General features: G+C 34.8%; 1 protein-coding gene across 1 annotated transcript; it reads left to right on the forward strand.

Moving 5' to 3' along the window:
* The first annotated feature begins 2,786 nt into the window (after nt 1–2,786).
* LOC135837784 (sex peptide receptor-like) lies at nt 2,787–9,363 on the forward strand. Its single transcript, XM_065353173.1, has 3 exons — nt 2,787–2,962; nt 7,666–8,367; nt 8,862–9,363. The coding sequence occupies exons 1-3, from the start codon at nt 2,955–2,957 to the stop codon at nt 9,262–9,264; spliced, it is 1,113 nt and encodes a 370-aa protein (XP_065209245.1). The 5' UTR covers nt 2,787–2,954; the 3' UTR covers nt 9,265–9,363.
* Nucleotides 9,364–13,404: the final 4,041 nt, after the last annotated feature.

Genomic DNA, 13,404 nt, shown 5'->3' on the forward strand with positions numbered 1-13,404 from the left:
CAGAAATTCATTTTTCGATTTTTGGCGAGCATTTAAAAATTCAAATTTGGGCCAAAAATGATGGGAAAATTGAAATTTCTGCAAATTGACCCAAAGAGCTGAAATTCGGTTTGTAGGTATCGTATTTTCCACCTCCGCAGTTAATTGGTGATGGTTTTGAACTGTTCTGAAGCACTCAGCGGATTTTTGTAGTCTCTAGTTTTCGAAAAAATTGTCATAAATAAGGTCAAACTGAAACTCAGCGTCTATAAATTTGTATTTATACCAAATTTGTAACCATTTGATCAACTTGGACACTAATTTTCAAAATTCTTTTGGACCGATTCAAATCCAAAATTTTCTTTAGTGATGATTTTTGAAAACATCAAAATCCGCAGGCGGCTCCCAGAATCGATTCGAAATTCAAACAAATGCACTTGAGGGATCGAAAATATAGGGTAAATATCAGCTACTTTCCTTTCGGCTTTCACAAACAATAATTTCATATATATATATATTTTACGAATAATAATATGGAGACAATTTTGCATAATTATTTTGAAGTGGCGCAAAAAATACCTACTATGAAAATATGAGCCTGAATCGATCAAAAGGATTACGAAACTTGTAAATTTGGAAAATGTTTTATTTTTTTTTGGTAGCATTTCTAAAAAGTTCAGTTTTTTTTTTCAAAACTTTCATTTTGCAAAATACTTCTTCATTGAAAATTCAACTTCTTCGTGATTTGGCCAAGTGGGCAAGGTACCCTATTCAAACAGTTTGTTTCCCGAATGTAGAAACGTAGAGAACATCCAAATGAATAAATTGAATTATTTCATGATAGAAGCATGCAACTTGGTGTGACGCGTAAACCCCTCCAAAACAAATTCCCAAGCACAGGAGGCATTCGGCAAACCTCATAGGAGGGATACAAGGGGTTCATAAGAGGATATTCGATCCCTCATTATTCAAAATTTGGTAATGAATTAGATTTTTTTTGAATTTAATTTTATAAAAATTAGGCAACTTTTCATCAACAAGAAGTGAAATTGAAAAATCAGAAAAATCAATTTTTGAATTGATGATAAATGTCTGAGATTGAGATTGGGTAAGTATGTTGTTCATGCCTTCAAGATCTGTAGAAGAAATATTTGAAAGTACAAAGCATTGAAGCAGTCATAAGCAAAAAGCGAACACAAAAACTCTCTTGCAATCAGAGACTAGGTTGATGGCTTCTTTTCAAATTCGGATGAAACTTGTCCAACTTTCCGCGAGTATAGTAAACCTTTTCTTCGGCGTGCTCTTTCCAACAATCTAACATAAAAAAAAAAATATTAACTATGTACATACCAATGTATTTATATTTCAAAAAGAAAAAATATGAAAAAATGAAAATAAAAACACTAAATTTTGAAAATCATTCTCAACGTCTATGAAATCATAAAGCTATCAAAATAATATCAAAAAAGGGTAAAACGGGAAGTTGATTAAGCTAAAACAAAGCATAAAAATAATACTTACGAGTACCTACCTACCTGGTTTCAAATAAACAGAAACTCATTTTCAGGTTAGGATTTTTAAAAAAATCGTAACGAATGAATAAAATAAAGGTAATATTTAGCAACTCGGAAATAAACATCCAACAATATGAAACAATCTAAACGCTACCAAATGCCAAAAATTTTAAATTTCAAAAATAAAAAAAATTGCAACGAAGGACGCAATGCGCCATCTTGAGAATAGAGGTCCCCTTGAAATCTGAGAAAAACATGCCAAAAATCTACTTTTTACTATAGTAGACAAAAAAGAAAGATTAACAAATCACTACGAGCATTATATAAGATTTACACCCACTTTATTCAAATAAAATTTGTTAAAAAACACATCACTTGGGAATTTTTTTTGCGTATTTTTTTTCGCAAAAAAAATTGTTACATATCAATTATTCAACGTTGTTGCCTCAATTCAACGTAATATTTTCATAGGTACTTATGTAGTTTTAAAACTTGAAATATTTATCAACTAGTCTATTATAGTCTTACATACCACAAAATGTCGAAGTTTTCACAGCGTTTTCCCTTAAAAGGCCACAACTCGAGGAAAGAATAAATTTACAAGGCGAATTACATGAACTTTCACATCAATAGTTATCCAAGGTCTTCCGAAGGAAAAAAAAGTAAAGAATTTCACCAGCATTTACGAGTAAACAAAAAAAAACACAAAAAACACAAGTTTAATGGTACATGTACGAGTATGTACCTAACATCCGGAAAACTTGCACATTAAAAAGTCAAATGAGCATAATCCCTGCATCAAAAGCATACCGCTTCCACTGGAGGTAGACTGAGCGAATGACGAAGTTTGTCTAACGTAAAAGCTACTAGACGTCACTCGCAGTTGATTGACCGGAGTAATGCACATCTTGACGTAAATTAGTTCATTAGCATCCACTGCGAGCTATTCATTGGGTGTCGTTGTGTTGTATAGCAAACTGCACGCTGGAGTGACGTCATATGACTTGCCTTTTTTATATGTATCTTAGACTGGGTTGATCGTGTATTACGGTTTATATGTAGGCACCTCTAGTTACCTACATACTTACTGTTAGTAGCAAGAGTTTTCATAATTATGCATCTAAGTATAGATGCGCCAAAATCAAATGCATAATTTTATTACGCCTACTTTGCATACGAGTATGTACTTAGATGAATGGATGGAGATAGTAGCTATGTACCCATTACGTAACTTGGAATTAATTTTTGATTTTCTTCTTATAAAATACCTATGTAGTTTGAGAATTTGAATTTTACGAATAGACATTGATGAGTACTTTTCGTGTTAGGATGTTTATTCGAAATCTGTCACATTGTGCTTTGCGTTCAATAATTCGTATTCATTAATATTAACACTGTGTTGGAAAAACGTTATTTGAGGGAGTGCTTAGTGATATCAAACAAATAGACAGCAATTTCATCATGTATTCGTAAGTATACTTTCATGTGATATATTACAATTTACGCACGCAGTGTTCGCTACCGAATATCTTACCCTTTGTCGTCATCAAAAACTTCGTTATTGGGATTTTGATCAAATTGGGTGGACACCTTCGTTTTCAGTTGAAAGTCACTCTAATAAAATTTTACATTGTAGATGTTTGTCTGAAAGACGGAATTTTCAGAAAAATTGTGGTTTTATCGCTCCAACTCCCATCCAACCTGTTTTGGAGGAAATACATAGCCCAGTTTCAAAACATAGGTAGTATTTGAGATTCTGCGTCAACTTACCCCACACCCATCAAATTCCAACTACTGGGCTGTTAAAAACTCCTCATTTTCTGGATCTGGGGTGCAGGTTGTGGAATAATTTTCACCCTATGATGAGACCCATTTGGGGAGGGGTGTTCTTTTGTCCCATAAAAACTGCACTATTGCTCTACAAAACAATAATTCGGCCAACTTTCACATATGGCGCGGGCGCTCCAGTTCCGTATGGAACTTCTGCAACTAACAAGCATAAGCTCCATGTATTTCAAAACAAATTTTCGCGGATCATCGCTAAGGCATCGCGGTTTTTACATAATAAGTAGATTCACCGAAAACTTCGCTTGGAATCCATAGATGACCAATTGAAAAAAATTACTATAAAATATTTGGAAAAGTTATTCGATAATGACTTACTTAATCAAAATCCAATGAAGTTGATTGTTCAGTGATAATCTGCTGAATGTCCTCATTGTCGAGAGTCACTCATCACCAGAAATTTTGCAACCATCACATGAACATTTACAGCGCCAAATAACGTCCTAACTTGAAATACGTGTAACATTAGTATGATATGTTTTGAGAAATTCTTGATGAATGTTAGTCATAATTATTAGGTACAACTAGGTACAATTTTTTTTTGACCAAATATCACACTTGGAACGGAATTTTTTTATCAGCACTTTACCAATCACGCTGTAAGATACGAACAACGCACCCAATTGCAAAATAAATTTTGTCAGATCTGGTCGAATGTTTGAACTGTTTAAGTGTTTATATTTCCTCCAATTTTGGTCAAAAAATGTTCACCCATTCAAAATCTACAGCCATGTGAAACTTGCATATTGACTGACCCTGGTAAAATCAATCTTTTGAGCCAACATTTTCAGGATCTCATTTTCCAGAGAATATGAACCAATCTACCCAATTTTGTTTTCTGTTGTCCAGTCAACTGTTTAATTTCTTTTTTGTCCCAGTATTTGAGGAACTTCATTCCCTCGTTGTCAATTTTCTGGTGCAGTTTGTCCACATCAAAGTCACTGTATAATCGACACTTGAAAAGGTATCTGTTGTTTTGTACCTCACTACATTCACATAGATCATCATCAGCCAAGTGCCATGTGTATATAGGTTGGATTTTGAGCATGTTGTCCCACTTCTTAGTCTATTCAGCATTTTCCAGAGGTTGTATTTCAGTTGGCTGCCTATGAGGCAACGATTTGCTCATAGTCTTGCTTCTTGACGCTGCATTCTAGATTTGACAGCGCTCAATTTCAGCAGGAACACTTGATTCATTTGTGTCATTCCGCAGGTAATGGGCCAAAATTTGGTCGATATTGAGTTATGGGTGGGGGTGAGGGGGGGCTGAAGTAAACCTTCGGAGCAATCATATGAGCTGGATAGCAGCCCAAAAAGTGCAAAAAAAAACTCCAAAAAAATCCATAATTAAAAATTTGAGAAGTTCAACTTTTGAGAAAATTGCCTTCAAAGTTTTTTTCTGAAAAAAGCTGAAATTTCATGTAATCCCAAAACCTTCATACCTAAAATTGAAGATTATTGTTTCTGATGTCAAATATTACTACCCACCTGCAATAGCGATTTTTTTTACTCAATCTTTTCATGCTTATGAGCATTTTAAGCCTGAAACACAATGATTAATAAATTGAAATTTTGCATCAAAATTCATTACTCTGTTCAAAAGCAAAAAATGGTATTTTATCCTACTAGTAAAATAAAGTGATTTTTGACGATTTTTGAGGTTTATTTCCCAAGCAGAGCAAGGGAGGTAATTAAAAATCGTCAAAAATCACTTTATTTCACTAGTTGAATAACATATTTTATCCAAATGTGGGAAGAAAACGCGCATTTGATCACTCAAGCGACTAGCAAGAGTGAATAAAGTAGCGCTTTATTCTACTAGTATCTAGGATAAAAATTATTGAATTACATTCTCTGTCAAAATTCAACTTGTAAAAATAAAAATTGTTGGAAATGTTTTTTTTTTAATTTCTTCCCGAGGTGCGATTTGAACCCATATCTCCTGTTCAGTAATCCATTACCAATGCCACATGGCTAGTGCTGCAGCTAGCTAAAATGTGTTTTTAAATGGTATACGTGTGCGGGGTTGTACGGTTCCGCAATCCTAGATATGCCTGAGCGCGTCACGGGCAATCGAAGATCGTCGCAAGTGAGAGAAATAAAGGTCGAGGCGAAGCGTGGAGCTAAACGTTTGTATTGGCAGGTGTACACGAAGCCGTAAACATAAAAACTAAATTATGTGTCGTCTGTTTAGGCGAGGATCGATGCGAGAAGGAAACGAGCGTGAGGATGACGACAAAAAGCGGGGTGAGGCGAGAACGTCAACGGCAGGATAACAGGAAACCAGTTCGAAGGAGAAACGAGCAGCGGCGTAAGCGGCGACGCGAGCATCATGTATTGGTTGCTGCAGTACGAGGACGAGATCGACGAGAAAGTGCAAGAGCGTCAACAGCGGCAACACGGGCATACGAGGAGAAACGGATCCAGGATGAAGGAATGCGAGCAGGACGACGATGACGAGGTGAGAGATATGCGATGACCAGCGTATGGTCACCGCACGTGTTGCCACTGGAGACTAGGTGCAGTATAATTCAGGGGGTATTTTTTTGGAAGTCTTCAGAAATGAATTTAACACAAAAAAACAAAACTTAGAAAAACTGTAGTTCCAGTTTTCTCCGCTTGGGGCGCTCCTGCGGCCTTGATACTTCAACATGTGATAGTCGGATATGTTCTACATCGAAATCCATCAAAACCTCAATTATCAATTCTCTCAACTTTTTCACTAAAAACACGATTATCTCGATAACTAGAATCGACCAAATGGGCCCATTACCTATGGAATGACACATTTACTGTTCTCAGGAAACTGTGTCTGGATTTCAGTCTGCTCTCTGGTAATTCATTGTAGCCATGCGTGGATTTGGGAGGGGCTGTGTGTTGCTTTAGTTTTTCTGCTCTGGCAGCCACATCCCTACGTAGGTACCTCAGGTGGTGCAATCCCTGCGAGACAATGCAGAGCTGTGAGTGGAGTCAGTCTGGGGCACCCTATCACCAGTCAACAGACTTCGTTTAGGGATGCATAAACTTTTTTAACATGCGCTGATTGTCCCCATACTGGGCATGCATATTCTGCGACTGAATAACACAGTGCTAGCACTAATGGACGCAGGACCTGTGATTTAAGCTATATTACTTCAGGTTTAGCTCCCCATCTGATGTCTACCAGCTTTCGGATCAGGTTTGTTCTTGCAGCCACTTTCACTTTGGTCTTTTCACAGAGTTTCCAGTAGTTGAGTGTTCTATCCAGGGTCACTCCTAGATATTTGAGGTGTGCTCTACCAAATGGGAGCAAAGAAATTCAAAGAAAAATTTCATCATGTTGAAGTTGGGCAACCCCAAAAGCTCAAGCATTTTTGAACTTTCGAGATCCGTGTGATTCGTTGTGTAGAAGATTACATGCAAATCTAATAAAAATAAAAGTTGTGAAAAGGAAAATTTTCGAGAGTTTGTACCTACTTTCAGCATCAGATACTTAAAATAGGCCTAAGCCAAAAACTTTTGTTCCAGTTTTTTTAAATTTGCAGTAAATTGGCACCACTTTGCTACAAGACACTCTCCCAGTTTCAGGAATGATATCCTTAAATATTTTGGCTAAAATGCGAAATATTTTGATGAATTTGCCCAAAATTGAGCAATTTGAAAATTTTTAACCGCTCCGTGGAACCCTAAAAGCGGTTTTGGATTTTTATGACAATAGCGTAGATTGGCGCAGAATCTGAAATATTTTTATTTGGGACTGGGTTATGTTTCCTTAGAACATATAGTAGATATATTTCCCAAAACAGGTGGGCTAGCAACAGGAGCGAAAAAACCACAAATTTTTCAAAAATGCCCGCTTTCTTAGCGCTGATTTCTTCCCCCTCGAGGAGGCATCTCCAGAGCCAAATTTTTTTCTGCTTAACTGTCATAAAGGACCCTGCTGAATTTGATCAAAATCCGTCCACTTTTTATTGCTGATGCACCCTAATGCAGGATGTTGTGGCAATTGCCTGCCAAAATTCAACTGAAGGTAAGTATGTAGTACGCGAGGAGATGAACAAAAAACATTATTATGAATAGTTGCCTACCTTGTGAACTGAAAGAGCCATGTGCTTCAAGATACTCAAAATTAATCTATTTTGAAAAAAATCATCAAAAATGAGAAAATGCTTGGATCATTCAAGTGACTTCGCTAATAATTCATAACATTTGAGTAGAAGGAACAGAAACAATTTGAAAATTCGAAATTTTCAAAGTTTCCCTCTGCAATTTTGAAGATAGGCAATTTGTCATGAAAATTTTCTTCTTCATCGAATTCTGTAAAATGGTTTATTTTCTTTGTTTCAAGGAAAAAAAACTTATTTAATGAGGAAACATCTTGCGGAGAGACAATGATACTATTCAACACTTACTTCGTCGAGTACATCTTTTACGCGTATGCCACATGGTCTTCAATAGGAGTCACGCTCAATATGTTCAACATCATCGTATTCACGAGAAAATCTATGATTTCGCCAAATAATTTGATTTACGCTCATTTAGCTTTCGTGGATTTAGCGTCCATAATTGCTTACGTGCCACGCGCGTGGCAAGAACTCGTACGACAGCGCATGTACTGTTTCAAGGAGCATAGGGTGTACGAATGGGAAATCGCATCGTTTTGTTCTTTGTTTACCGTAGCAATACTCCACCAAATATCTACCTGGATAACAATCTTGCTGGCAATTTGGCGATACATTGCCATTGCACATCCCTTGAAGGAACGCGAATGGTGCAATATGAAAAACACCAAGATTTTTATTATTGCAGCATATGCAGTCGGTTTTTTAGCCGCTTTACCACATGTGTTTGAGGTTCATGTTGCTGCAATAGATACTTTGCTCGATAGCGATGGATATCCAACCTCCAATCGTACCATCGGTGTTCTTACCAAGGTTTATAAGATTCACCTGTGGGAAATCAGTAAAACGAGTGGTTTTCTAGCAGCAATATTCTATGGTATCGTCTCGAGAATAGCAGCCGTGATTGTCCTGTCTGTTTACACATATAAGTGAGTAATAAATGCAGTAGATACCTACCAATTACAAATACGAGACGGCTTACATGAAAAAAAAAACAAAACCTAGATTAAGGAGAATTGAGATGAATAATATGATTGTATACCTACTCAGGGCGATACTGGATAAAATTCAGCTGGAAAATGAGACCAAAACGAGCCTATTTTTTTCTTTTTTCGTCATACTACGAGTAAGCTTCGAAAGATCAATTTTCAAAAAATGAACTTCTCAGGAAAATGGTTCAAATCAAGTTCGCATATTTTTTTTTTGATTATTTTCAACAAACTAAAAATTACAAAAGAACACTCATCATTCCACCAAAAAAAGCATATCTACTTTTAGCAGGGAACCAGGATCCTTGTCAACTCGTTACCTTTGATTTGGCTCACTGAAAGTACATGTCATTCACACCTCATGAACTTCCAGTCAGCCAAAAATCACTCAAATCTTGCAGGGCTAGGATAACAATATTTTTATTTTTCCCCAGGTTGATCGCGGCTCTAAAGTGTCGTCAAAGGTTAACTTCCAGCATGTACGGAAGCAATGCAACAATCACTAGTAAAAAACCATCTACAGATCGAACAACGAAAATATTATTAATTATAGTAGCTTTATGTTATACGTGCGAAATACCTCACGCAATATGTTTCCTAGTGTCAGCAATCTATGGTATCAAGTTTATTGACGGATGTTATGTATATTTATTTGGAATATTCACTCTTTTGGTGGGGATCTGCATATCCCTTAACTTCGTAGTTTATTACGCGATGAGTCGGCAATTTCGAAACACTTTTCACGCATTGTTTAGCTGTGAATCATCTTCTGCTCGGGAAAAACCAGTCTTGACTCGAATACAGAGAATTACGACTATTACCTCTACTCATTTGTGATGCAGTGAAGGATTAAAGAATTTTACCTTAGTGCTGGACAGGATTCGCAATAATTGTCGAATTATCATTTCTACCAATAAATTTGTTTATCGTGTTGTATTTTTTTTTCACTCTTGCTGAAGGAATTCAAAATAAACACGATTTACTGGAAATACTTGTTGAACAACAGGACAGTTTGTCAATTTTTATAGAAAACAGCAGGACTCTTCTGCAATCAAAAAATTTGAAAATTTTCTTGCGTCATTCAAACTAAAACTCATAGTGAACTTGAGCACATGTTTTCAAAATTTTTTTCGACCGTTTCAAGTCCAAAGTTTTCTTTAGTGATTATTTTTGTGAACATCAAAATCTGCTGGCGGCTCCAGAATCGATTCGAATTTCAAACAAATTCACTTGGAAGATCGAAAATAAGGTAGATAAGTATCAGCTACTTTCCTTTAACCTTTTGCAAACTTATTTGATGTTTTTGTTGTTGTTGTTGTTTTTTTTTTTTTTTTAATGTTGGAGACAATTTTGGATTTGAAGAAGCACAAAAAATACTTTGAAAATATGAGCATGAATCGATCGAAAGGATTACAAAAATTGTAAATTCGAGTTAACAGGTGATGAAGTTCATTTTCACCTTACTTACAGCATTTTTTTGAAAACTGGAGAATCCGAAAATCTACTGAGGGCTCCAGAACGATTCGAAAACATTGACAATCAACTCCTTAAAATCATAATTTTTTCCTATTTTTGGCCCTAATTTGTAATTTTAAAAATTCACTAAAAATCCAATAATGATATTTTAGTCCCTGAATTGACTAGTGGTCTATTCAGATTTCAGGGCTGGGTAAAATCTTTTTGAAAATGAATCAACTCTTCAGTCGATTCAACTCATTCCAAAGAGAGTTTCAACTCAGCTCTCTTCAAACTCTTTTCAAAAAAAAAAAAAACAACTTTGAATCGATGACTTATTTTAAGGAGTTCGATTCTTAATCAACTCTTATGCCCAACTTTGAAAATTCTTCACCAATAGAATTTAATTTAGATTGATCAAATTCGAAAATCAATTCAAAACCCTCTGACAACCTTATAACTCGGGTGGCCCACATAAGGATCTATTGCACCATTATTTTTTAGTACTTGTCATGCCAAAATTGAAGGAAAAAAATCATAATCTTACCAAATTGACCTAGAAAGCAGAAATTTGAAATATACCCTATTTTTGACCCGCTAAATCGATTAGAAACTGTTTCGGACCGTTTTTAGAGTAGTTTTGGAGCCTCCAGTCGGTTTTTGAAACTTGAAATTCCCACAAAATTTCATCAATAATGGAGTTGGAAAGACGAAATTCATTGTGCAAACTAATTTCAATACGCTACGAAGTCGACTGCAGGTAAATTTCAAGTCGTTTTGGAGTTTCCAGCGACTTTTTGAAAATCTACTGGAGCCTCCAGTAGATTTCTGAAACTTGAAATTTTCACAAAATTTAATCAAATGGGGATGAAAAGCGGAAATTTACTCTGCACTCCAATTTCAGCACTCTCTGAAGACGACTTTGGACGGGTTCAAGTCATTTTGGAGCCTCCAGCGACTTTTTGAAAATTCCTGGAGTCTCCAGCAGATTTTTGAAAATTTAAATTTCAACAGAATCTCATCAAATATTTCTAAACTTCTAAGTGAAATCAACACATTATCAAAATTTTTACGCTTCTCTATACAATTTTTTTTCATACAAAATGGATCTTTTTTAAATAACTGAACCTACGTACGTAATTTAAAAACATGAAATTTTTTGAAAGTTTCAATTTTTTATTTACCTACTTTTTCTGATTATTTCAAAATTCTAAATGAAATTTATCGAAATGACCTCATGTGACCTATCGAAGTTATGAAATGTTGGGCTTAAAATTTTCTTTAGTGAGTTCAATAAAAATTTTAAAGGAAGAAATTGGAAAATTTTCCAGTGATGAAATCTTAAAGCATAATTATCATCAATTGAGCCATTTAGTTCTGTCTGCAGCAACTTCAAATTTTACTTTGGAAACGAACATCATAGGTACCTACCTATCTACACGTATTTTAATGAGGGAATCCTCAATTTCCAAAATTAGTCATGAATTGAGATGATTTTTTTTTTTCAAAAATCATAGCCTAATTTTTTAGTCTGACTCTTCAAAAAAATCAAAATTCAATTTTCAATTCAAAGCATAAAAAAAGTTTAAAATTCAGTTGTCTTACTTAGACCTCTTTCTGCCGTATTTCATGAAAAAGTTGATAAAAATTACACTCATATCAAAAAAATCAAAATTCGTTTAAGAAATGGAAAATGTTAACAAATTCAGATACTTTGGAGCGCTAATCAACAACGAGCGATGCTAGAGATCATTAAGAAATTAAATCACGGATTGGATTGGAATGGTAAGAAGTGCTTTCAATAACCTAGCCAGTGTGCTGGGAAATCAAACGGTGAATCTAGGTCTGAAAAAAAAGAATTATGCGATGCTACCTATGGACCGATCTGAAGTATTCCTGTGAAACATGGACTATGAGTGCAGAATGCGAGAAGAAAGTATCTAAAATTTTAAAAATTAACACATTTCAATTTTTTTACTACGAGTGTAATTTCTATCAACCTTTTTTTTTTTTGAAATACGTTAGAAAGAGGTCAAAATACTTTTTTTGGTGTGGGAATTGAAAATTGAATTTTTTCGAATTTTGATTTTTTTGTGACGAGTTAATTTCATCGAGTGAAAGGGGTTTTTTCAACTTTTTCAACGGATATGTAAAAATAGGGGTCAAATGGGTCAACTTCACCAGTCAAAACTTTTTTTCATATTTTAAATTGAAAAATCGCATTTTTTCGAAAACTTTTAATTTTTTCAAACCAACTTCACGAAATAACGCCATCTTAATTTTTCAATATGTTGTTCATGAAGCATTCTCCAAAATATATTTTGTTCAGAATTTTTGAGAGTCGAAACGATGTGAAAACTACGTTTTGAAACTTTTCGAGCTAATTTTTCGTACGAGAAAAAGTGGCAACACTGATTTTTATGATATAAATAAAAATCCATTCAAAACCCCCAAATATTGGAAAAAGTTCCATTTTGGTAGGTATCACGGTTATTCAGTAATCCACTGTTGAAATGGATGATATTTCAAGTTCACTGAAAACTTTGACACCCCCTAGCAGCCTTTAAAAAAAGGCTAGAGGGCTGCGATTTGCGCCATTGGTCATCCCTTCGGAAGGCCTTTATTCCGCAGGAAAAATTTTAAAAAAATTGCCGACCCCTCCCCTCCCTACCACTTCTTGGTCGAATTGACATAGACCGATCCAATAGTTAAAAGGAATTGAAAGGAGTTTGAATTTAAAAAAAGAACATGATTCAACGATACGAGTAGGTATTTTAAACTCATTTTTGAAAAGAATCAAACGAAGATTTAAACTCACAGTTGACTCTGAATTGGAGTAAAAAAAAATTGAAATCAACCTATTCATCGATAAAGAGCACTTGTCGAGTTGTCACAGAAAAAAAAAGGTAAAAATTTCTTGTTAAAATTATTCCGAATTGTTTTTCATTAAATTTAATAATTTTAATAAAATAGATAAGTAGGTACAGCTCAGTTTGTAATTTTGTCATTTTCTTATTCTTTTTTAAAAACCCTGAATTTTAGTATCAATACGTTCACAATTTTATTGAGCACATTTTTGGCATACGAGTATTTTTGGACTCCAAAGACATACCTACTTATTATTTTATGCGCGTAAAACATGTTTTTTTTTTTAAACATAAAAAATCCCAGGGCTGGCAATTCGTTGTTAGCAGAAAATAAAAATTTTTCAACAGTTCTCTGGTATAGGACTGATTGTGAGTGAGTACCTATGCCAGAAAAGTAGGAAAAAAATACAATTAATCTTCTCTCTGAACAAAAAAAAACGACGAGAATACATTTTCCATCTCCAGCAATTTCATAAATTAATTATGCTTGAAAAGAATTAGGTACCTATTTATATAACGTGAACTGGTTTCTACCTACTGAATTAATTTCGGTGAAGGTCATTCGTACTCATTCATTTATTACTAGACAAACGAGCAAAAATATCGATATTTTTAAACACAAAATGGGAATGAGTACATATTTTACCGAATGTGT

This window comes from Planococcus citri, chromosome 2, assembly GCF_950023065.1.
Source record: "Planococcus citri chromosome 2, ihPlaCitr1.1, whole genome shotgun sequence".
In the NCBI taxonomy this organism is placed as follows: domain Eukaryota; kingdom Metazoa; phylum Arthropoda; class Insecta; order Hemiptera; family Pseudococcidae; genus Planococcus; species Planococcus citri.